The sequence below is a fragment of the Spea bombifrons genome, chromosome 12, assembly GCF_027358695.1.
Source record: "Spea bombifrons isolate aSpeBom1 chromosome 12, aSpeBom1.2.pri, whole genome shotgun sequence".
In the NCBI taxonomy this organism is placed as follows: domain Eukaryota; kingdom Metazoa; phylum Chordata; class Amphibia; order Anura; family Pelobatidae; genus Spea; species Spea bombifrons.
In genome coordinates, this window is record NC_071098.1 from 23,901,794 (window position 1) to 23,927,877 (window position 26,084).

Here is a 26,084-nt window from a genome sequence, read left to right on the forward strand (position 1 = left end):
TATGGATAAAAGAGATCCCTTGGTCGGATCATGATTCAATTATGATAATACTAAAGGGAACCAGTAGAAGTATAAGACCTCCATGGAGATTAAATAAAAATCTATTAATGAATGCACTATATAAGAAGGAATTGGAAAAAAATTACTAAACAATTCTTTGAGGAAAATAATCCTAGCGAGACGTCCTTCGCGAATACTTGGTGCACATATAAATGTGTTATTCGGGGACACTTGATTAGTAGAACAGCATATCTAAATAAAATCTAAAACACTTCCCGATCAATATATTCACCTTGAAGATCTATGTAGGAGAAATAAGGTACGGTTGGAGCCGTAACTAAAATATGAAATTGAATTAACCAAAAAAACAATTAATGAGCTATTGATGGAAAAGGCTAATAATATATGAACTAAATATAAGCAAAAATGGTATTATATGGGGAATCGTCCGGATCAGCTTCTCTCTCGTCAACCATCAATACGAACAGCTAATTCTAGAATACATAAAATTATCTATAAAGATAAAAATTGCATTTCACCAGCACAAATTGGAGAAGCTTTTTGTATATTCTATACAGAATTATATAATCTCCATGATAATAGCTATAAGCGAGATATAATCAAGAAATATTTAAGATCTTCTAAGATAACACAAATATCGAGAGCTCAAGCTGAAATTTTAGATCGCCCTATAGAAGAAAAAGAAGTGATAAAAATAATAACGCAATTAAAAAAGGGTAAACCTCCGGGCCCTGATGGATATATCGCTGAATTTTTTTCAAACTTTGGATACTAGTTTGACTCCTTATCTGTGCAATATGTTCAATGAAATAAAAAATCAGAAAAAATTCCCACGAGAAATGCTACAAGCACACCTATGCCCTATTTTGAAACCTGATAAATCTGCCCTGGACATTAAAAACTACAGGCCAATATCTCTGATAAATCTAGATACTAAAATATATTCTGCGATAATAGCAAATAGGATTAGACCTAACCTAGAGGTATTAATACATAAAGATCAAACAGGCTTTATAAAATCTAGATCTCCTAGCGACAATGTCAGGAAGATAATAGACATTTGTAATTATGCAAATATTACCCAGGCCCCCTTGCTGGCCCTGTCATTAGATGCAGAAAAATCATTTGACAGGGTCAGCTGGGAGTTCCTGGAATTGACTTTAAAGGAGATGGGTTTTGGACCTGGTTTAATCGATGCTATTATGGCATTATATACTACTCCCACAGCTAAAATAGTGGGGCAGGGATTTGAAACTCAATGGCTTAATATATCCAATGGCACAAGACAGGGATGTCCCTTAGCCCCTCTCTTATATATTATTTCCTTAGAACCCTTTGCTTCTAGAATAAGATATAACTCCAACATTGCTGGGATTAAAATCGGTCAATCAGAAATGAAAATGTCCCTTTACGCAGATGATATTCTCATTATCTTAGATAAACCTAATGTTACGATTCCACTTCTACTACAAGAAATCGAATTATATGGCACTATATCTAACTATAAGCTAAATATGGGTAAATCACAGGCAATGTGCATTGCAATGACAGAAGAAGATAAAAATCTAATAAAATCCAGGTTCCAATTCTTGTGGCCAGCTACAGGCATAGACTACCTAGGAATAAAAATTCCGGCAGAAGGCATTAAGATAATGGAAAGGAACTGTCAAGTCCTTTTAAAGCAGACACAAGAGAAATTAAATAAGTGGAAGTCTCTTCCTATATCATGGATGGGGAGAATTAATATTGTAAAATCATACATACTACCAGCGTGGCTCTATAGATTTAGAATGATTCCGGATATTTTGTCTAAAGATTGGATTAATTTAATACAATCAAAATTAATGAAATTTATATGGCGTGATAAACATCCTAGAATCCAAAAAAACACCTTGTTTCTACCTAGGAGTTTTAACGACCTCATAACTAAAAAGGCCCTGCTAGAGCTCCTAAATAAAAACAACCGGGACATAAATCTAAATGAGTGGGAAAATTGTAGGATAACAAGAATAGAGGAATTTACGATAGGAAATAAACTAAAAGATTTTTCTACCTTGAGTGCTGAATATGGTCTTACTAATAAAGAAATATTTAATTACATGAGAATAAAGAACTATTTACTCCACTCCCTTTTTGAGGAAAATAAAGATGAACACGTGATAAAGTTTATGAAAATATTTGACAACCAGACTAAACAGAAATCCTTAAAACTCTGTACAGACCTAATCTTGGAGCTAGACGACCTTAAATCCCCACCTGCTTGGAAAAAATTGGAGAGAGATTTAAATATAGATAATGCTTCCCTTACAGAAGACCGCTGGACAAAATCTTGAAATCAAGTTATGAAAAATGTTCACTGTTTAAATTTACAGGAGATCTACGTTAAAATTGTAAATAGATGGTATATGATCCCAACAAGGCTCCATAAGATAAATCCAGCAAAACAAAATCTATGCTGGAGATGTCAAGAAGCCGAGGGAACATGGATCCATATCTAGTGGTCATGTACCAAAATAGCGGAGTGTTGGGATAAGATATTTAATATCATATCTTGTCTAGTAGAGAAACAGATGGATAAGTCACCGATTAGAGCATTACTACTCCAAGATTGGGAGATGATTCCGGTAAAACAAAAAAATCTAATAGATCATGTGATCCTAGCGATGTTGGTAGTTATAGCTAGAAACTGGAGGCAAAAAAAGATAATTTCCTGGACATATGTTAAAAACCAGATTCTTAATCAAAAGAATATGGAATATGGTTACTACAGAGCTAATGGGTTTATGCATAAATACTGGGAAATATGGGGAAGACTTACCCTATAAATATTTATAAATCAGATGAGAAGAAGATTAACCCACTTTGGAAATATATATATGAAATGACCTTACAGATACCATAGGCTATTTTTATGTCCATAATGTTGTCCATATCTGTCATATGCACGCATAGATAAATTGTAGCTAGATTGAATTAAGAAGATTATATAGACCTCTATATATAATAGAGACCTATAGATGACCAGCAATAATCAATATCATATGCTGCTAATGTATTGTAAGTTATTGTCTTTTATATGTTTTTTGTAGATATTTGTATCTAAATAAAAAATAAAAAAAAGAAAAGAAAAGATATCTAATGCCTTGATAATGCCAGTCAGTACCGTTCAATCACTCATTAAGAAGTGGAAAATTGGAACAAAAATTAGCTTTATGGTCGAGCTACCAGAAAAAAAGCCTTATCTGCAACAATGTCACAAAAAAGCCCAGTTACAATATGCCGGACAACACCTTGACAGGCCTCACAGCTTGTGGCATACTTCAATTTTGAGTGACAAGACCAAAATTTAGCTTTATGGTCACAACCGTAAACACTACGTTTGGAGAGGGATCGACAAGGCCTATTGTGAGAAAAAGACCATCCCCACTTAGAAGCGTGATGGCTCTCTGATGTTTTGGGAGATGAGCTCAAAAGGCGCAGGGAATCTTATGATAATTGGCGGCAAGATGAATGCAGCATGGTATCAGAAAATACTGGAAGACAATTTGCATTCTTCTGCACGAAGGTTGCACGTGGAATGCTCTTGGACTTTCCAGCACGACAATGACCCTAAGCACAGGCCAAGTTGACCCTCCAGTGGTTACAGCAGAAAAAAGGTGAAGGTTCTGGAGTGGCCATCACAGTCTCCTGACCTTAATATCATCGGGGAGATCTCAAACATGTGGTTCATGCGAGACGACCAAAGACTTGGAGGCATGACCTGGAGGCATTTTGTGGTGACTAATGGGCAGCTATACCACATGCAAGAATTTGGAGCCTCATAGACAACTATTACAAAAGACTACATGCTGTCATTGATGCTAAAGGGGGCAATACACAGTAAGGGTATGCAGATCTTTGAACAGGGGCCATTTAATTTGTTTCTTTGCTGCCATGTTGTGTTTCATGATTGTGCCATTCTGTTATAACCCACAGTTGAATATGAATCCCATAAGAAATAAAAGAAATGTGTTTTGCCGGCTCACTCATGTTTTCTTGATGGTACATATATATATCCAATTCTCCAAGACTATGCAAACTTTTTCATTTGGTTTCCCGCACATTGCGCATACTGTTTCTGAGGAAGTATTATAAATTACAGTAAGGGAGGAAATGAAACCTATAAACAAATACTTGTTACAGTTTTGTAATAAGCATAGTACTTTACAGCAGAGAGACGGAGACTGATTTGTTGATGTTCAAAGGTAAGGCATTTCATGTACATGTATATTTCCATGATCCAATTTGTACTCAACACTGGGCCAATTGCCAAAAGTGTGCTACAGTGTCAGATTATGAAGGTGTAAAGAGGAAGTTGTGTATAACCACTATGTTAGTAACAGGTTAAAACAGGCCATCGGGTATTCATAGGGTTAATCTACCATTAAGGGGAAGGGTGTGGGCATGGATTTCAAATAAGGAAGCACTGAAAGCATTAGGTACCTGAGAGGAGTGCATGAGCTGCAATTGCTGGCTGGAGGCTGCAGGTTGTAATATACGTTCATTTTGTGTCTTACTAAGTGAATGAGTAAATGAGTAAGTGAATGAATGTAGATGTGTTTGGGGCAGAGGTGGCATAGGCAGACTTTTTAAGGGGCATAGGTGGTACTGGCAGGCTGTTTTGTTGGCATGGGTGGCACTGGCAGGCTGTTTGGGGCACAGACTAGCTGTTTGGGAACAAAGATGGCATAGACATGTTTAGGGGAACAGATGATGCAGACAAGCTGTTTGGGGGCAAAGGTGGCACTGTGGGACATGTTGCTTGTGAAGTTGGGGTTCCCTGGGGCAACTTTCCTTACAGGGTTGTGTTTTCTAGTAACGCCCCTAGTGGGGCGTGTGGGCACATGAACTCGACCATGCAATAACATTTATGGGGCTAGTGTCCAAATATTTCCAGGGCTGCTTTTCATTCTTAATCTGGCCCTGCTTGGCCCTGTTATTACGTTCTCCAAATAGGACATAGGTTTGTTTGATGTTCATTTTGGTTTGTGCTGTGTTAAAGTTCGAGTGTCCCACAAACAGAGACAAGCTCTAACTTATGGAATAAATGCGGCTCACTGTCTAAAAGCACCCATTGTGTTTACTTAATAATACTGTAAAACAAAACACGAAGGCACCAAACCTCACAAGTACATATATATCAAATGATAGGACTTAAAAAATGTTTTTGCTTGCATACACTGTTTTACTTATAATGATTCCAGACACGTTATTATAAAGTAATTATATTAATAATTCTCCTTTATAGATCAAGAGACTGGCTTGCAACAATGAACATATCTTATATTTTTGACAAGGCATAGAACAAAGCATTAAACATGAGCCTTTATCGACTAACAAACCACGGAATTTATCTTATAACAGTGGCATTGCACTGCATCACGCTCACTACAGGATATGGTTACTCTAAATGTTATCTGCCATACAACAACAACAAATATGCTGACTGTGTAGGCCGAAGGGTTGTTGCCTTAACATCAGAGATTAGGAATCTTCCAAATGAAACACAATGGTTAAACATGTCACAAAATGAAATCAGGATCATAGAAGATCATGCATTTTCTCATTTGCCCAATCTCCTGGAGATCCAACTGAGTAAGAACAGAATTCATACTATTCAACACAAGGCATTCCAAAACTTAAATAACCTTCAGCTCCTTGACCTTAGCCAAAACCTAATCGAGTCTTTGGATTCCCTGACAAATCTCACAAGCCTCAGAATTCTTTGCATCAGTCACAACAAGATCTTCACGATACAAAGTGAGATCCTGAGACCTTTACAAGCTTTAGAAGAACTTAATCTGGCCTCTAATTTAATTTCAGATTTTAGAATGGTGGCAAAGGCACTCACAAATTTGTACATGGTTTCTAAACTGAACCTTTCCTCAAACACTATATCCAACCTGAGCAGTGAGCAACGTTTGATAAAATTACCGTCTCTACAATACCTGATCCTTTGCAATAATACAATTTCTGTTTTGGATCTCTCCTATTACTTCATGCCTAATCTTATAGAACTGAATGTGTTGAGGAATAACATGTCTCGCATAAATGGGAGTTCTTTGCAAAATGTACCCAACTTGTCTAAAATTGTATTTGATGAAAACCCTTTAAACATTTCCCAACTTTTGGGAAGCTGGCTTCCAAACCTGACAGAACTTCACTGGTCAAGTATGAGACCTGCTCCACAGCATGACCTGTCAGTCGCTTGTCAAGTTTTCCAAAGTTTACCATTATTGCGATGGCTTGAGCTCAAGCATTGCAAAATCTCAAGCGCTAACTTAAAGGTCATTGGACAATGCACAAACCTTACTACACTTGTCCTGTCAACAAGTTCTTTCATCAGGATGGTAAACAATAGTCTTCAGAGTTTTGAATATCTTCAGGTCCTTCACCTTGATAGCTGTAAGGTAAAGCAAATTAATGTCAATGCCTGGAATGGTTTGAAGGCCCTCCACACTCTAAATTTGGAAAGAAATAGACTCTCAGTCTTGAAAACAAACATGTTCAGTCCTTTAAGTAAACTTCGCGTTTTAGACTTGTCGAAAAACTATGTGACATACATCGACAAAGATGCGTTTAAGGGCTTATACCATTTAAGATACCTTAGCCTGAGAAGCTGCAAAATAGCTTATATAAAAGAAGGAAAATTTATGTATCTGCGCAATCTCAGAGTGCTTGATTTAAGGGAAAACAGTTTATCGGTAATCCGGGGCAAATCATTTCACAAACTGAGAAAACTTCAAACACTTTTATTGTCTGGGAACAAAATATCCTCCATTCAAAAATATGCTCTACAGGGTCTTAGCTCTTTGGAGCATCTTTCTTTGGCAGATAACGGTTTTTATAAATTAACTAATTTTACTTTACAATTTTTAAAATCTCTTGTCACGTTGGACCTAAGTAAAAACCAATTGTGGGCTTTTAATAAATATCAGTCACCAAATCCATTCTTGTATCTTAAGCAATTAAAATCTTTGGACCTGAGCTACCAAACTCAAACCTTCAGTGACATTAGTGTTCCAGCAACGTTGTTCAAAGGTCTTCAGTCTCTTCAAAAACTGAATCTCAGAGGAAACCCGTGCCTATTTTTCAAAAACAAGTCCTTGACACTTCTTGCAAATCTAACGGAATTGGATATTTCTGAACTCTACCCAATGACAGATCATTCGGACCTTTTTAAACCAGAGTTATTTCAAAATCTCACTCAACTTAGGCACCTTAACGCCGACAAAAATGAAATTCGGGATCTTCCAGAAAACATATTTTCGCACGTAACACTGTTGGAAAACTTGTCACTAAAATACAATAAACTTCGAAATATCAGCAAAAGCATTTTAGAAAACGTGCCCAATTTAGTATATTGTGATGTGTATATGAATCCACTTTCTTGCTCCTGTGAAAACTGTTGGTTTCAAAATTGGTCTGAGTTTAACACAGTGGTGCAAGTTCCCTTTATTCAGTCGTATAATTGCTTTGGCCAGCGAGCTCAAGACAATAACTTTATAAACTATGATCTCAGTTTTTGTGGCACCGACATCTCGGTCTACTTCTTCTTTGGAACATTCTTCACAACGTCGCTATTCTTGATCGTAAGTCTTTTGATTGTTAAGCTGAAGTGGTCGATACTCTATGGCTACTATATGTTACGAGTCTGGTTCAAGTGGAAAATTCAAAAGGAAGAACGCGCGTGTAGATATGATGCATTTATATCTTACTCTTCAGAGGATGAACAATGGGTCGTAGAAAATCTACTATTTCAACTGGAAGAGCAGGGCAAATATAGATATAAGCTTTGCTTCAAACCTCGAGACTTTGTTCCAGGATGCTACCATATAGAAAACATTCAGGAAGCCATCAGCAACAGCCGCAAGACGATGTGCATTGTGAGCAGACATTACCTAACAAGTGAGTGGTGCAGGATTGAAATGGAGATGGCGTGCTCCAGAGTCTTTTTTCAGAAGGAGGATGTCCTTCTTCTGGTTTTTCTAGAAGATATCCCAGACTACAGGTCAGTAATACGTGTAATTACAGCAAGAACCACTTTATTGCTTTGTAAATTCAACAATATATATATATATATGCTATATTGATTGGGTACATATATTATTAATAATGAATGCCCATACACAGTTGAAATGATGAACAGGGAAAGCAGGACTTCAGTGAGTAATTTATATATTTTTTAACCACATTGTATTGATGCTGTAGCCCCCTGATGGGCTGAGACCCTCCATCACTTGGAGCTCAGTGTAAGCTGCAGCTAGCACCAGGGAAAGAACCCACTGTGTGATGTGTGTGACTATGTGTGTATATGTGACTATGTGTGTATATGTGACTATGTGTGTATATGTGCCTGTCTGTGTGACAGTGTATGTAATGTCTAGTAATAAACAGGTTGCCAGTGTCATCTTTGTCCCCAGATTGTCTGTGTTACATTAGCCCCCAAACAGCTTGCCAGCACCTTCTGTGACCCCAAACATTACTTGTTCCAAAACAATAGAAAGTTTAACCCTTTCAAAAAAGAATCTGTATTCTTTACATTCCTTTAACCATTACTTGTTGTAAACTACACGCTAACACGTCTGGATGTGTAGTCTTTATTTTATGTACAGCTTGTAAACCCAATTTCTCTGCTCTCCTGTTTTTAGACTTTCTGCCTATCACAAGTTAAGAAAGCTAATAAAGCAAAATACGTACCTCCACTGGCCTGAGGACCCCCAGGGCGAAGAACTGTTTTGGTTTAAACTTAGTGAAGCCTTAGGCAAGGAGATGTATGAAGAGGATACAATACAGCTTGGAGTGGCCAGAAGAGCATTTTAATTTTATGATGTATTTTCAGTGCACCAGAAAATCCTCTGATGTTCATATACTGTACTTATATCTGTGTGTGTGTGTGTATCTATTTATCTTTCTACCTACCTATTAACTGTACAATATCCGTTTTTTTCCTATATTTTTATTGATGTGTGTTGTTGAAAAAAAAAAAAAATTTTGGATAAATATTTCAAATCAAAATTCTTTATTATGTTTTTATGGAGAAAACTTTTAAGTTTGTTTCCTAAGGCAGCAGGGATATTTTTCAAACACAAATACATTTAAACGAGGATACAATGTGAGGGTCTACATTGTTCATTCAATGGGCTTACGCACAAAGCAGGTGAAAAAAATGTATAGATAGCTATAGATAACTAGAAGGTTACCCTTACGAAAAATTACTGCAGTTTTTCTGAAGTAATACTGCTATTTTTTGCACATGAAAAAACTGCAATACTGCACTTTTACTGCAGTATTACTGCACATTTACCGCACTTTTTTTTTTATATATTGCACACCTACAGTTGTACTTCAATGTACTGCAGCTTTATTGCATTTGTACTTCCGTACAAAAATAACTGCAGTACACCTGCAGTACAGTGAAGTACAAATGCAGTAAAAGTGCAGTATTGCAGTTTTTTCATGTCCAAAAAATAGCAGTATTACTTCTGAAAAACTGCAGTAATTTTTTTGTAAGGGTAAAAACACTCAAGTTCCCTTTTTGATGCCCTAGAACACAAAAATATATATTTTTTAATTTCCTCTTTTCTCTCCAAAAGGGGAAATAATTTATTAGGCATAAGGCATCTGTTTTATATCTGGTTTGTAATTCTACTTCTACAATAAAACAAAAGTGCAATAAACAAAACAAAGGTCTCGCTACAGTTCCCCCTTTGCTGTAATCCATTCCTGGGTTTCCATATGCTCTGTGCTTCTGATTCCTTGATTCCAGTTCTGCTCATTGCTTCAGCTCTGTTCCCTTAATAAGGCGTGCCCCACCTGTGTGTTCTGTTTGTCTCAGTCAGTAGTCTGAAGGTATGTCCATGCAGGGTTTGTGCTCAATGTCTAGTTTCAGTTTGTTAGTAATTCGGTAGGCAGGCACAGATTTTGTGCTCAATATTTAGTTTCAGTTTATTAGTAATTCAATAGGCAGGCACAGGTTTTGAGCTCAATATTTAGTTTGTTTATTAGTAATTCAGTAGGCAGCTTTAGGACCCACCGAGTACTTTGGCGTAGTGGTTGGGCTAAGCATACTATGGATATGACAGAATCTCCAATTGTTATCACACAGTCCTAGGCTAGTTCCTGTATTCGTGTTTGTCTAGCTCTTATGTAACTTTGCCCTCTTTGAATCATCTGAGGATTTCAGTTCCTCTCTCCATGTCCCAGTTAAGATCCTTGCTTAAAGGAGAAGCTTCTGAGGATCCTGTCCTTTGTTGTGTCCTATATTATGTATGTCTTGTCTGGCTATATTTCTTGCTCGGTCTCCCTGTCCCTTGCTTGCTATGTTTTAGCTGTTACTTCCAGCTTAGCTTCCATACTCCCAGCATCCTGCACATTTGTCTGTAGAGCTATGTCTCATGCCTGCTCCAGGGTGCCTGCGTGATAGCTCTGAGTTCTGCTTTGTTCTGGACAACATTCGCTGCTATGTCAGGGCCCTGGTATGTGGCATCACAACCCTAGGTGCTCAACACCCTGGAGAGTGCAGTCGCCCTGAATCAGGCCCCGTCCAGCTCTGCTACTGCACAATAACTCCTGAACTCCATCTTTGGGCGCTCTGGGCCAGTTAGCTTAAATTTTGGATAGGAGCTTCCCTCATAACTGTTGTCTCAGCAGGAGTGGCAAACCATGACTCTGACACTTGCCTACTATCATAAGAAAAGACAAAGCACATTAGTTCAGTGACCTATAAGAGTGGTACATGAATGTTATAGGGTCTAATGTAGACACAATTAAAACTCACCCAACCCAGATATCTAAAGGCTCTGTCAAGGACCATTCACTTTCCACCTGGAGCTTCTATGAAAAATATACACTGTTGGCAGTCTTGACCCCATACTAATACTCAGCATCTGTAACCTACAAAAAAAGCAAACGGTGACCTGGTCTCTGGATAAAAGACACAAAGACCATGCCCCATCAATGCTAGTTAAGACACAAGTTTCCTGGTCTTTGCCATTCTCCCAGCCTACATGTTCTGACTTAGGAGGGAAGCTCTGAGGTAGCCTCAGTTTGTCTCTTCTGGCACAGACCTTGCTAGATCACACTATAGTGTAGCCCCCAAACGCGGATGCACCGGCTGTGGAAAAAGGCATATTTGGTTGGATGTGTATTATGTACCTATAATTTGTCCCCTAATATGATTGTATCTCTTCATTTGTGTGCCAACGCTGCATTATATTATATACTGTCACCTACCGGGCAATGAGTGCAATCTACGTATATGTGCAAGTCCATCTATTGCATATGTTTACTAGGGGGTTAAGAGTTTTGAGAGAGTTATTTTTATTTTATTTTTTACAATGACTCATAATAGAAATTTTATGAAAAGAGGAAGTATTAATTTTAGGTTTAAAACTGATTATTACAATATTTCAAAGAACGTAACGTCAACAGGGTCTAAACTGATGTGAAATCATAGGTTTAAGGGAACTGTCACTTTCACAGCTTTTTGCGTGACTAAATCAGTTTATTTTTTCTTGCTTGTTGATCAGTGTAATTGCTTACGAGATAATTCTGTTTCAAAATAAGGGAACATTTAGGCCTGTGGCAAAAGTCCAAACGGACCATCTTATCAATTACTTGCGATGACGTTATCTACGTTCTACTCCTCTCATTCTTACATTCTGTTTGAACCAATTGACAACTATAGCGTAATAAAATGGTAGAGATAGGGGAGGAATAATCACATAACTCCTAAGATTCTAAACGCACAGTATACACATATTATGACGCGCTACTATTTGTCTTGTTTGCCAATACTAGAGAGCAGCAACATACGATGGCGCTATATAGATCAGTAAATGATAAAGTTGTTTATTTTGTGCATTTGGTTATTTAATAAACATCATTTTAAAATGTAAGACTTGGAAAAATAATAAATCTATTAACAAAACAAGCGAGTACCCAAAGTTCTAACACTCAGGTGTCATTAGGGTTGCCACCTTTCTTGCATAATCTGTCATATAGGGGTTAAAAGGCATTTCTAGAGGCAGAATGGCATATAGGGGGTTAAAAGGCATTTCTAGAGGCAGAGTGGCATATAGGGGGTTAAAAGGCATTACTAGAGGCAGAGTGGCATATAGGGGGTTAAAAGAATATCATGGGGCACTCTGCATCCAGAAAAGCCTTATAATATAAAAAAAAATATTTATATTGTTTTGAAATTTACAGACCGCTGATAAATCCATAAATCCCAATCTGTGTCTCATTCCATTCCATTAGTTTAAATATTGTCCGGGTCTCTCAATGTGATAAAAAGTAGATTAAATAGTTCTGTAAAAGGGGATTACATTAGCTACTGTGACGGGACCGACCTGTACCTCTACTGGGTACTCCCGCCAATCGTTGCTTCCTCCTGCCGGGACACCAGCGATTAACCCCTTCACCGCCAGACAGAACCAGCGTGCAGAGAGAAGGGGCTGCTTTACCACTAGCTAGCCGAAGCTGCGCTACACAGTGGGGCTATCGTCCTGAAAAGGACAATAAGTGATCATAGCAGAGGACACAGCCGTTCAGGAACCTTGGCGCACTGTAGTATACGGAAGTATAGCAATACAGCGCGATACCGCCCTGATAAGGGCAGCGTCGAGGCTTACCTCAATATTAACTCTTTATTTGGGAAACACATGGGCTTATATACAGTTCAACACAGGAAAAAGGCCATAAACCATGTCCACATAGCCCTGCCCAGTCTGACGTCACACTTAGGCCACCGAGCCCCGCAATATCCATACAGCTTTCAATCATCGGTTCGGGGTGACCCCGAAATCCTGGGGTACCGATGGATAGCTCAGGGTCCTGAGGATATCCTGCCCAAAAAGCGACGTGATCGCGGGTTCCATAACTGCGCCGGCTAACCCCCGCTCTCCTGGAAGTCCTGTCGGCCTGGAATCTTCAAGCGGCTCCCTCCCACCCCTGGTCGGCACCCCCACCACCCGTGGGGAATCTCCATATGATAGTGCTGTTTTCGGGCCGATGATGTCCGGGTTATACATGTTTAAAAGTCTAGGGGCAGGACATGTGGCACATGGATAGGGTAGGACATGAAGGAGAACACAGTATACACAAATAAACACCACATATATGGGGAAAGTACATAAATCACCAATACTTAATATACCCACACATTTTAACCCCGGACAATCACAACCACTACTACAGACGGCAATGTCTGAGAGAGCCTCCATTTATAAACAGATTGTTTTAAACAAATAGGCAACATGGTTGTAATGATATCTCAGAATGTCTAAAACCTGGTGGATTAAACTGGCTGCCTACAAGTGATTTTAGGGCAGGAATAGTTTACCAGGGCATCATCTCCTTAAAGTACTCCTGAGTTCATTAGCTATGTTTAAAGTAAGTCGTTGATCTGCTCTGAGTGCATGTAGGACACCTAGATTGGAGGTGGGACCTCCTGGACATTTAAGCACATTATCTTGCTAGCTAATACCCCTTCCAGAACAGGTTGCTTGTGCTAGAGAGGTATGGAGTGGTATCAGAAGAGGATTTGATCATTATAGAGGGAGGTGACATTACGAACACGACAAATCAGCTTTTGAAATCCTTTGAATGTCATTTGGTTGCTAAGAAGGACAACAGACGCATAGGAAGGAAGAGACATTCAGAAAGTATACCAAAATACGAGCTTTGAAAACTCAAGACAAGGTAGAAAGTACCTCCAACAAATATGAAGCTTTCCTCAACTTTTGTGGCTGTGTACCTACTCCTTGTACATGTTTGCTGGGGGGAGTATTCTCTTCCAAAATTTGTCTGTACCCCAATGCCTCTGGATATGGATTGCCAGTCAAATATGCAACGTCACAGTGCAGGTGCAGGTACAGGTAACCATTGGGTAGGGATGCAGGAGGAAGCCAAAGAAACCATCCTGCATTTACGTGAGACGGTGGTACATCAGAAGGAAACAATTTTAGACCAAAGGGAAACAATCAGGGAGTTGACTCTTAAATTAAGCCGCTGTGAGGGCTATCCACACAGCAGGGGGCATGAAGAGAGTTATATTCACACTCCAGAACATGGACAAGAAAGGGAACATGGACATGAAGACAGTTATGGACATGAAAGTACACATGGACATGAGAGTGGGCATGGTCACGAAAGAGAGCATGGACATAAAAGGGAACATGGACATGACTGGGAAGAAGGCCACGAAAGAGAACATGGTCATGAATGGGAGCATGGGCACAAGAGAGAACATGGACAAGAATGGGAAGATAGACATGAAAGAGAACATGGGCATGAGCGAGAGCATGGCCATGAAAGAGACCATATTCATGGGCACGATGATGTCCATGGGCATACTAGAGATCATGAGTACCCTCATCTCACTCATCGTGAGTATCGCGAACAGCCAGCTCATGACTCTTATCGAAAACCCAGTGCTCCACCAAACACAATGGAAGATCCCCCAGAAGTAACCCCACCTGGAATTCCTCAAATGGAAAGAATGCTGGAGACATTAAAAGAAAGACTAGAACATATACAGGTAACTATGATAAAACCTGTTTACAGGTAACTATGATAAAACCTGTTTCTTGTTCATATATGGCTGATATATGCAAGTGTGTGTCAACTTAAATCAACTTGCCATTGTCGGTTTTGTAGCAGTTATTGGACTTCATCAGATGGCTAGGGGTTATGGGTGTTGCAAATATGTGCAAAATTTCATACCAACAGTAAAAATAATTTATTTAAATTTCTATATGTAAATCAATTTTATACTATGGGGTTACCTAAGGCATCTAAAAGCAGACAGAAGTTTTAAAACTTTTAAACTATGGTGTGCTTGATATAGCGTTAGAGACCCATTAGTGACCCCACAACGTTATTAATTTGCAAAATACAATTTCCGTGAATGAATGTACTGTACATATCCTACGTGCTATGCATATGCTGAAGTGACTTGAAATCAGCAAAAGGCAATGCCACATATATCAGAAACATAAAACACAATTAATGCACACAAAAAACTATCCTTACTCTTACCTTACCTCTTGGCAAAAAACTTTTGAAACTCAAAATTTAGTTATTTCTTCAAATAAGTGAATTAAATATGTACATCTTTACCTAACTGTGTGTCTGGAGCCCCAAGAACTCTTGTAATATAAGTAAGCATAAATGGTTTTTTTTACTGTTAAATAAAAAATAGTTTGTAAATAGACTAGCTATATTCTATATTTTTTTTAAAAATATTATTAAATGTTATCTAAATTACACTTCATTCCCTAAGTCCGAGTGCTATATATCTCATCCTATTTAAAACGGAACTGCATTAATTAAGATTATTCAAAATAGTTAAATGGAACAGTATTCTAAAAAAAATATTCTTTCAATTTAAAAAAACAATATCGACATGAAGCACTGGGTAAAATAATTGTAGAGACATAGGTAGAAAATGAGACTAGTTAATATGCAGGGAGATTTGGTAGCTATAATATAAATAGAACAAAAATACTTTTTACCATATTTTTTTTAAAAATCGACTTTACTATACACAACGTATACAGTGTATCTTTAATTATTATCAACAACTGCAGGAAAGCAGATAAGCAAAAGAGATGATGATTATTGATTCCAAATTACAGCCTGGAGGGTAAACCCAGCCAAGTTGCCCTGCAATAAAGCAGGTCAAAACAAGGCACCGTTCATGTGCACTATACAACGCCGTCTTTACCACTTTTACAGAAATAAAGTTAGACGGACTGTATCCAGTCATTATATAAATGCTACCTAACCCCATTGTGCCTTGTAGAAGCTCTGATGATAAAATGTGGAACACATTTATAAAAGCAGGACCTGATGGGGCCAGTATAATATATTCAGCAGATGACCACACACTTCTATATTACACCAACCGCCCAAGGAGCTTAGGGATGGCTTATGAAAGATCAGTATACCCTCGCAATAAGAGAAGCCCTTGCCATGCCTCCCTTTCCAGTCATGCTCTTACAATAAATGAACACATGATGGCCACCATCAGTCTGTAGAGGCAATGGACGAAGCCCATATTTTAATCAACAATATAAAAATGTATGAATCTGGATCGGTTTTCAGATTTATATTCCTGTAATGTGTTATTAATGTATATAGGACAGCTTATTGTAGGACAATAAACTGCTAGGTCAAGGGGATATCTGTTCACAAAAATGTGCTAGGGTGAAGCACACGAGTTTTTTGGGCAGTTGCTCCTTTTGCTCACTTTATATATACCCCCTGGGTATCTTGCAGCATATTAATGTCCAATGTGGAATAAAAGCTAGATTGGCTAATGTAGAGATAGGGTGTTGTGTGAATTAATTGTCACCCATAACACCTGGGGTTCAACATTTCATTCATAGGAAGCCTATCAGATCTACATGCCTTATGGTGCCATCACAATTCAATGTGTATTCAGTTTTAATGCATTCTAAGATTCTACCTTAAGATATATAGTGGAGCAGTGGCTTCTGAAGAACAACTCATGTTGGAGAATGGCATCTGGAGCATAATGGATGGCATTGTGTAAAGCAGGGCATTGTGGCATTGTGTAAACACCTGGCCGTTCGATATGTGGGTCTCACGTTTTGTCCTATTACAGACTTCCAGGAACTCAACACTCTTTTCCACAACTTTGAGGGACAACATCCAAAAAAAGATCAGCATCCTTGAACAACAGATACATGACAAGCAGAATGGTACTGGTCATCATGAGGACACAGTAAGACACAAGCTGGATACCAGCATGGTCGGGGGAGAGAAAGGTAAAAAAAAAAAAAAAACGCCAAGTAGGACTTCAATTGTTCTTTCCATGAGGGGCATAATTCCGCAACCAATGACTTGTGGCTTTTGCGTATACCATGCAGTATAGTCCAGACATATACTCTTTAGTCTGACTTTCATATCTGGGGGTTTCCAGTTGGGTTTGCAGGGGAGCTGACATTTCAACTTGGCGCCTTAACTGTGGGTCTTCATAATGCGCAGAAATGCTGAAATGGCAACTCTCCTGCAAAGTTATCTGAAAACAGGTTTTAGGGAATAAAGGCAATAGCATTTGCTCATACTCCAACACAAGGAGTGGTGTGTGTGGCTTCAAACAGGTTCGCCAACCTGCCAACCATCATATTTAAAATAACCTGTATTTTTATACACAGAAACCAGAGTTTTCATGCCATCTATTATGGAAATTTAATTTATTACTTTTCTTTCTGCTCCAATAACTGCAACGTTTTTTTGCTGTGCAGCTGAAATATGACATGTCATTAGTTTGCTTAACTATTAAACCACAATAATATAAGAGATACATATTTGCTAAATATTCCTTAGGGATTTTATTGACAGCAGTATTTGTTTATGGGATTTGTTGAAGGTTTGGTGCTATATTCTAGGAATGATTATGCTTCACCACTTCTCATTATCTTTCAACAGGACACAAAAGTGATAAAAAATCCAACGACTTCCGAGTCAGTTTCCCATTCAGAACAAATTATATGTACGCCAAGGTGAAAAGAACCCTCCACCACGAGATTTTTGCCTTCACCATCTGCTTGTGGCTAAAGTCCAACTCTTCTCCTGGTGTGGGGACACCCTTTTCCTACTCTGTTCCTGGCCAATCAAACGAGGTGGTGTTGATTGAATGGGGACACAACCCAATGGAATTACTTATCAATGACAAGGTAATGTTTAAAACGTATGTCCTCCTATTGTTAATTAGTTTAAACAGGGATCAACAAAAGAGACGGAAGCAGGCAAAAAAAAACCCACAGTGACATTCTTTCAAGAACGTAAAAAAACACCCCAGTGAAATATAAACACAGAGACAATAAGATGTTTCCTGGTTCAAACTTTCCTAGTTAGAAACTTAACACTGCCTTGCTAGAAATGTTCAGTTTGTCATTCAAGAAATATGCCAAAGCAACAACATGTTGTAGCAAATTCCATATTCTGTAATAATAATAATAATAATTTACTATACCAGACATAAAAGGTCTTGAGTGCCCCATATCTGCTGTGATTGTCAGAACTATCTTCATATTAAAATTAATGATTTTGATATAAGCATTCAATATAACCTGTACATTGTAATCATTTACGTGGTTGCCGTGTATATAATTTGCATTCATTTGGGGTAGAGCTTTTTGAGTCTGCTTTAAAGTGTCGTAAATCCGCTTGCTAGTATTTTATTTTGATTTGGAAGTTTTGATCTCGTCTTTTCTAGGCTGCTACTTTACCATTAGCTATAAATGACGCTAAATGGCACCACATTGGCATTACTTGGTCAACCAGGGATGGGGTTTGGGAGTCCTACCTGGACGGTGTAAGAAGAGGAAGTGGTGAGAACCTGGCGTCATGGCACCCAATCAAACCTGGTGGAGTTTTTGTCTTAGGACAGGAACAGGTAAGGAACCTTAAACTATTTCCATCTCCCAAACATAGGATACTTTTCATAATTAACTTGAATATAGTATTTTTGGATACTTTTATGGTTATAGGTGAGCAGCACGTTTCAGCTCAGGTAAATGATTTAGGTAATGTTACTAGGAAATCTTGATACAAAGGACATGGTAAAATAATCTGGTTCATAGGAAGCATCAGAGGGTCAGCAACTTGAGATAAGGATGCTATCTAGACCTCTAGGAGGGGGCGAGCAGGGGGACAATTTACCCCCAGGCTGGTCTGAATACTTCAAACAGCGCTTATTAGATTTCTTCAAGCAGGAACAACCTGACTTCTTAAAATGCGACATTTGACACTGGACCGGCTTGTTTTTGGGAAGTGGGTGCTCAGCAGGGTCATACAATATGATGTAACACTACAATACTTACTTACAATACGATGTAAGTGGGGGGCGCTTACTTGTACCTTTTCCCCCTGGGCTAAAAAGTGCCAGCTGCCCCATGCCAGAGCCCATACTGGTGGTGTTATCACAGGCCGAGGTTAGTAGGAGGCCTTTGTCAACGTTACAGATCAACTTTGTAACTGTCTATCTTCTGCATGGTTATGTGTGGCAATAGAGTGAGTGATCCCACACTGGGTCTATTGGCACCTAAGTCAGCCATAGTTTCAGTATTCGATTCACTGACACCTTGTCTACCTGTAGTCTGCACTTCTAAGGGTGTTGTTGGGACACTAGCAATGATTTTAGGAAGGTTTGTCTAAGCAGTAAAGCTTTTGAAAAACAACAGAGACAAAAGCTAACTCGATTTAATTTTCTAGGATGCTCTGGGAGGAAGATTTGATGCCACTCAGGCCTTTGTGGGTGAAATTTCTGACTTTAACATGTGGAGTCATATTCTGACACCTGCTGAGATTTTCAAGATGGCCACCTGTGCCTCCCATTCCACTGGTGATGTCATAGAGTGGGCAGAGTCCTCCATGGAGCTCCACGGCGGTGTGTCCAAACTCCCATTTAACTCTTGCCATTGACATGAGGAGTCCCTCCCTGTGCAGCATGCTCTGATACAGAACCCAGACATGGAGTGGGTTCCTGACACCCCAATGACTATTACTTCAGTTGGAGTAGAAAACCTCTCCCCTTCAACATGTTTCCTGCTAGTTTATGTTTCTCGCTGCTTTTTAATTGCTTATATCATGTAATTTTTTTTATCGGTTATCTTGCTACCAGTTTTGTAGTTCTTCTGGTTTTGCTGGTAGACTGATATTAGGAATGGGTTCTCCCAGAAATAATACTTACTGAACATAAAAGAAAAGTATTTTCTGGCTTGAGCCTATTGTAAGGCAAGATTATGATTTGGTTGGTGCTACATTTACATCAATAGGGAGAGAGGATGACGAATGGCAGACATAAAGATGCGTTATATTTGGTTATTGGTGGGGAGAAGGGCGCCTACTAAAGATTGCTGGTCTAGGAGTGGGGCTAGACGGCTGGAAAGTGGGCAGGGGTTTGAAGTAGGCATAACCAAACCCTACACCCCAGTCCAGATGAAGGTGAAACTGAGACCCAGGAGAGCGGGGCTTCACCAGGACACTCTGGGTCAAACCTGGACAGTATGATGATAAATCGTTATTAATCATCATCTTTATTATTCCCCATTGGCCTAGTTTCTATCCCATTTCATTTCCCAAGATCCCCTACTTATCTTATACATCTCTTGGCACTCTTTTCCCATTATACTTCTTGCTCTCCCTCCAAAAAAATCCCTGAGGCCTTTCCCATTTTAGCCACCTTTCTTGGTACAGAATAAGGCCTTCTCCCTTGTGGTCTACTACAGCCACTGACTGTGTTTCTACCAGGTCTTCAAAGTCTACAGGTCTACACCAAGTAGTATGGGGTGTAGTATGGTTTTACAATTGGAAAGGTTACAAATGCTTTGATATCTTACTGCGATGGGAAAGTTATTAATGAAAACAAACATTTTCTTGTGACTTTTATGTATATTTTTGGTTTAGTCTGCCAATAGAATTCAGTGGCTTTGTGCTGGTTGACTTATATGTTGGAGAGCCTTAGAGTTGTATATTTTTGGTATGCTTTTACACAATTATACCGACTTCCTCTCATTCTATCTGGAAATGTTAGATATAACTGTAAACCTTTTTTTGTAAAGCGGGGATAAATACCAGAGCATTCTGTCAGTTATGCAAATACTGGCACTTCATTTATTTCATCTGCTGCAACTTGGAGGATCTATCCATGTGTTACATATATAAATATAATATATATATTATGTGTGTATAACAAGTATACCGTTTTATGAATGTTTGTGTATTTTGTTTGTAGCCTAGTTACCTGTACACGTGTTAATAATAGAAATATCGATCATATGTTTTCTATTTTTTTTCACAACTCTACATATTGTGTGATGTATAATTTTGAAGGCTTAAAATAAGGAGAATAAATATTGGACACATTATTCTTCAAACTGAATCCACCCCGAAAAATCTTACCAAATAGATGTTAACCCTAAGAAAATTCCAACAGTTATGGTTATGCTAAAGCGTAACAGAAACATAGAATATGACAGCAGATCAGAGCCGTTCGGCCCGTCTAGTCGGCCCGTTTTTCCTGCTGTAAAGACCTTAATCAGTCGTTGGTCTCGTCTTAGATTCGGGAGCCATATTTCTATCCCATGCATGCCTAAATTCCCTCACTGGGATTCTGTTCCATTTAAACTTCATCTTTATCTACAAGAGAAACCATATCATTGTTGGAATGGTAAGAAAAAAGTGGTTTGGTAGAAGCCACTATTAACAGAAATATGGTTAAAATACAAAATAATCAGATTGTAGTCCATATATCTATCTCTCAAACTACGTAATTATTCATAGGGAGGGACTATTACATTTCTCTAATGGTGTTAGTGTTAGCAAGCAACCTTGTGTTGCCAATCCATAGAAGGTGTGATAGAAAGTTTTTGATAACTGTTAGTGGGGGTCTAAAGGCTTATGCTATGGTGTTCATGTGACGTTACTGTTCCAGTGTGTTGAAAGGTTTGTTTACTGTAATCTGCATTGAAATCGCCAGATAAACTATTTTCTCCCCATTTAAGGGAGGAGTAGAACATGTTAAAGGATGACATCAGAATAATGCATCAATAAAACATGTCAAATCATGTATAGGACGCCCAAAATACTGGTGGCAACACCTTCGTAACACATTGTGCTTCCGATTAGTGGTTCTCTCTGGAGTGATCTGGTTGGACGGGGAGAAGTGGACCTCCTGACGATTTTCTTTGCTCCTATACATCTAAATATTAGTTATGTGTCAATTAATGTCAAAGGCTAATGATTTGCTTGTATTCTTTTCTGTATTCGGTTTTTGTAATAAATGAATACCTTAAATCCTGAATTGTACGTTTTATAGACATTGTTAGTCCTATGATGTCATATCAAGTTCGGATTACCTCATGCGAAGCAAGCAAGCTACAAAAGTAATTTTTTTTAATGCGTGATATATTTTCTTTGGAAGAATATTTTGCACAAAAATCAGTCGATGTAAAGAAGGTCAGAAGGGTCCCTTTCTAAACTCTTTTAAACGGGCACGGGGAGACAGGAACATATCTGGGTCACGTTACGTCACGTGACCCTGCGGTGAAACCAAAGCTGCTCAAGAAAGTGTGAGAGCAGCAGGATAGCAAGCTGCAGAAGCGATGAGAGGTAAACAGGGGCAGGGGTTGTCTGTTTTTATGTATATATGTATGAATGTGAGCATGGTTGGATAACTGTGTTTCTGTGTGAGCATGGATGTGTAAATGTGTGAGAGCATGGATGTCTAATTGGATGTCTAATTGTTTGTGTGCATGTATGTCTAATTGTGTGCGATTGTGTGTGTAGTTAGTGTAACTGTGTTTACATACGTGTGCCATGTGTATGTTGCAAGGGGGGGCAAGGGGCAAAGAAGGCACAGACAAGTTGATTGGGAGCAACAATGGCACAGACCAGCTGTTGGGGGTCCCTGATGCAATTTTCGCACCAGGGCCCTGTGGCTTCTAGTTACGCCCCTTTACATGTTTCCCAGCTCAGTTCTTAGTAGTTCCATTCAAAAACTAAATTCAAATTCAAAGTCCATTCAAATACTAAAAAAGTAGTATGAGATCTCTGCAGCTCTTAGCTTCAATACAAAAGCAGAACTGAGGGACAGCTCAGCAAGACAGTGCCAAATGATGACTGTATGACTGTCCGACTTAAAACGGGATACTTTGTAGGTATGCACAAATAGTTACAGTCCTGTGGGACATAACCAGAACTTCTATCAGTATCATGAATCAATTCTTGCAAAAGGTCTGGGACCCATACCTTGGAAACAGACTGCTTGGACTAAACAAAGGGACTGGCATATGTAAAACGCGTGGGGGAAGAAGAGGACCAACTCCACCAAGATATCTTTAAACAGAAAAAAATTGCATTTTCGCCAACTTTTACCCACCTTTACTGCTAAACAAAGACAAAGTAAGATCATTGCTAGATTCAAAGGATCAGAAAAGACATCGGATCACGATAATTAGCTTGGGGGGAGATGAGAGAGAGGGGATGTGATAGAAACATTTTAATATATAAAACGATTTGACAGGAGGGACAGAGGCTTATAGGTAATGTGAGAGAGTTTTACTTTACTGAAAGGGTGATAGATAAATTCAACTGAAGGAAGGGAAAGAGGCAACTGGTTGGGGGGGGGATTCTCCAGAATCCTTCCATGCATTTACAAAGTTAAAGCAGACACTCAGCTATCATATGCATGTCTGATGTGTCCCTTTAATACTGGGGAGAAATAATTGGTTTGGTAACCAAGGCAAGGTTTGTGAAGGTCCATAGAACATTTAATTGTCCACCACAGACCCCAGTAAATGTCCACCATGAGCAATGTTGGTTTCCTTAATTCACTCTCACAGTTACTACACTATATTGGTTTTTCTGTGTTTATATCTTACATGCCAAAGCATGTTTACAGAAGACCATCAAGGATAATCACTAAGTATTCTTCTATGTATTGATTGTCACGTGTGATATCACATTCTATAGGGCTTGGGTATTTAACGTCACCTTTGGAAGTTGTTAGCGAGTGTTCTATGTATAGTTGTAGCTGTCTTTTGATTCACAAGATATTTTGACTAATAAGGCGCTTCAGTATTTCATAGATTTGTTTTTCAGTGCTATTATACTGTCTTGTATTTGAGCCAGGTATTGTAGCTCTTGCTGAGGGGCATCATGCTGATCTCCTATGCATCAGCAGAAAGCTCTCCCTACTGATGTGAAATAGCGGAGGTTATAGCAGTATGTTGTTCGCCCACGTTGTGGTAATTGTTGATGTATGATTGCATCCTTTATTGCGAAGGGGTTCTAGATAGAGTCATGAAAATAAGGTGGTGTTTTTCATTTCCTAATCCACTGCCGTGTTTGCATATGCTTGGTACGTTATACGTAGCATTGAGCATAGCGAAGGTTGGGAAATTAGGCTGGCCACAATTCCTAGATTTAATCATGAATGCAACATGCTCATCACAATTAGCTGGCACAATATATTTCGATGCCACTTCAGTTCCATCCGATGGCACCGTATCATGGCAATATATAAACATAGCATGCATTTTAAAGGCTACATGGGTTAATGCTCCACTGTTACTTTGTAGACCCTCACCTAAGAGGACATTACTTCCAGGGACTGCGTGCGATGTTCTTGGATACTCTGAAATGGTATAAGCTTGCTGCTAGATCAGCATCTACTTAGACTTTGGATTTATCCTTCCCTGAAAACAAAACTCTCTGCTAATCATCTCATTAGCAAGAGGATCAGTGCTGATGTCATCTCCAGACAGGCACAAGGTCAAGGTAACATATAGGAAAGCTAAAGTGTATATTAAATCCTTTTTTTTTTATACGTTTACCTATATACAGATAAAGTTTTCATTTGTAAATTTAGTGATAAAATTAAATGTTTGTCCTCAGAAAATACACAAACTGACAAGTCATCGAAACACAGTGATATTCCATTAATTTTAGCAAAAATACAAGGTATAGTTATCTTTATGTGGGAATGAAGAACAGCCTTAGCTGTAATTGCTGAAGGAGTTAATGCTGGTTCTGATAGAAAGGCAACAACCAATAAGTGAAGATAATCAAAAAATGTACTTCCCAACAATAAGCAGCTGCAACCCAAGAAAAGTTACTGTGCCAATGTGTCCTGTTCTCATTTTAGAGATCGTGAAAGCAAAGATTTGAATTATGAGAAGAGCCGGATGAGGCAGTGTGATGCTTTGGGCAATGTTCTGCTGGGAAACCTTGACACTTACCATCTACCCAAGCATAGAAAATTGTTTAAGACCAAACAAAGCAAAACAGGTGCCAGATTTGTCAGTTTTTATTAAGTCAACATTTGCATACAATATTAAATAGAAAAAATTACAAACATAATCCAACCCTTTAATACCATTTCCTTCCAATTACAAGGAAGATGAGGTATCCAATCCAAAGGTGTATTCACAGTACTTCCTGTCGAGAGAAGAGAAGGTAACAGACAGGCACGGTGCAGGGGGAGGGGGGGTGTTCAGGAAAAAAGCAAACCCCCCTTTGGCACAAAAATATACAAAACCTGCCAAATATATCACATTACAAAAACTGAAACCCTCTTTAATGTTAATGCCCCTTAGCTTACAGAAAAAAACACGTTTGTGCTTTTTATGCCTTCTAGACAACTTTACCGAAAGGTAGGAGTGAATGTTTTCTAGACTGTAGTGTTTTATTGCGATTTGAACACGGCAGAACAGTGTGAGGCCCTCGTGCTGTTGAGGATGTCACAGTTGTAAACTGTGTATATTATATTATATATATACATATATAAAAACACACTCATAGATATGCATTTCCAAAGTGTGTGTATGTTTGTCATAACTGGCGCTCCAGCACTAGATTGCTTTACCCCAAAGCTGCTCTAGCAAAACCCATTTACTTTGAATAGGCAGAATAGCCTAAGTGTTTATACCGTGCAACAATACACGGTAAATGGTGTGACTGTATTCTGCCAAGTAAAATTTGAAAAGAAGACTTAAAACGGGGCAGTCGTGTCCAAGTAAGTTTTGCTTGGTTCATTGCTCCCCTAAATAAAATTTAAAAAAATATTTATATGACCATCTTGTTTGGGGGCTTTATTAATGCAAAAACACAGCAAACTTTTACAGAGGATTTAAGCGTTTGAGTGTTTTTTTAAAAAGAAATCACTGCAACAGGAAAAACACTAATTTAAGGTGGTAAAGTTCAATGACAAATGACTGCAATTGGAACAATCACCAGGAAGCATGGCGTGTTCTGTAGAATTGCTAAATGTAGCCGATTAACTGTTCTAGAAGGTTAGCAAATAGATGTCTACGGAAGATAAGGCAAATATTAACGTTTTATTTCGCTAATATTTTGAGATAGCTGTGTTAGTAAGTGTATTGAAATACTCAAGCCCAAGTCATTCGGTTAGTGCTGGTCCCTTTCCATGGCTAGGGAAAAGAAGACGGGGGGGGGGGGGGATATAGGACCTAACCTAGACAGTTTCT

At 38.7% G+C, this 26,084-nt stretch overlaps 2 protein-coding genes across 2 annotated transcripts; both read left to right on the forward strand.

Moving 5' to 3' along the window:
• The first annotated feature begins 5,318 nt into the window (after positions 1 to 5,318).
• On the forward strand, positions 5,319 to 9,033 carry LOC128470050 (toll-like receptor 13). The gene is made up of 2 exons (XM_053451875.1): positions 5,319 to 8,071; positions 8,712 to 9,033. Exons 1-2 carry the CDS (start codon positions 5,379 to 5,381, stop codon positions 8,881 to 8,883), a joined length of 2,865 nt encoding a protein of 954 aa, XP_053307850.1. The 5' UTR covers positions 5,319 to 5,378; the 3' UTR covers positions 8,884 to 9,033.
• Positions 9,034 to 13,567: 4,534 nt separating this feature from the next.
• On the forward strand, positions 13,568 to 19,687 carry LOC128470052 (neuronal pentraxin-1-like). Its single transcript, XM_053451877.1, has 5 exons — positions 13,568 to 14,602; positions 16,694 to 16,856; positions 17,521 to 17,768; positions 18,311 to 18,490; positions 19,309 to 19,687. The coding sequence occupies exons 1-5, from the start codon at positions 13,787 to 13,789 to the stop codon at positions 19,516 to 19,518; spliced, it is 1,617 nt and encodes a 538-aa protein (XP_053307852.1). The 5' UTR covers positions 13,568 to 13,786; the 3' UTR covers positions 19,519 to 19,687.
• Positions 19,688 to 26,084: the final 6,397 nt, after the last annotated feature.

What these genes read in the sequence shown, in the direction of transcription:
- LOC128470050 (XM_053451875.1), top strand. Translation starts at nt 5,379, where the DNA reads ATGAGCCTTTATCGACTAACAAACCACGGAATTTATCTTATAACAGTG. An exon ending in GAAGATATCCCAGACTACAG is followed by an intron (nt 8,072 to 8,711) that starts GTCAGTAATACG and finishes TCCTGTTTTTAG; the next exon opens with ACTTTCTGCCTATCACAAGT.
- LOC128470052 (XM_053451877.1), top strand. Translation starts at nt 13,787, where the DNA reads ATGAAGCTTTCCTCAACTTTTGTGGCTGTGTACCTACTCCTTGTACAT. An exon ending in AATTACTTATCAATGACAAG is followed by an intron (nt 17,769 to 18,310) that starts GTAATGTTTAAA and finishes CGTCTTTTCTAG; the next exon opens with GCTGCTACTTTACCATTAGC. An exon ending in TTGTCTTAGGACAGGAACAG is followed by an intron (nt 18,491 to 19,308) that starts GTAAGGAACCTT and finishes TTAATTTTCTAG; the next exon opens with GATGCTCTGGGAGGAAGATT.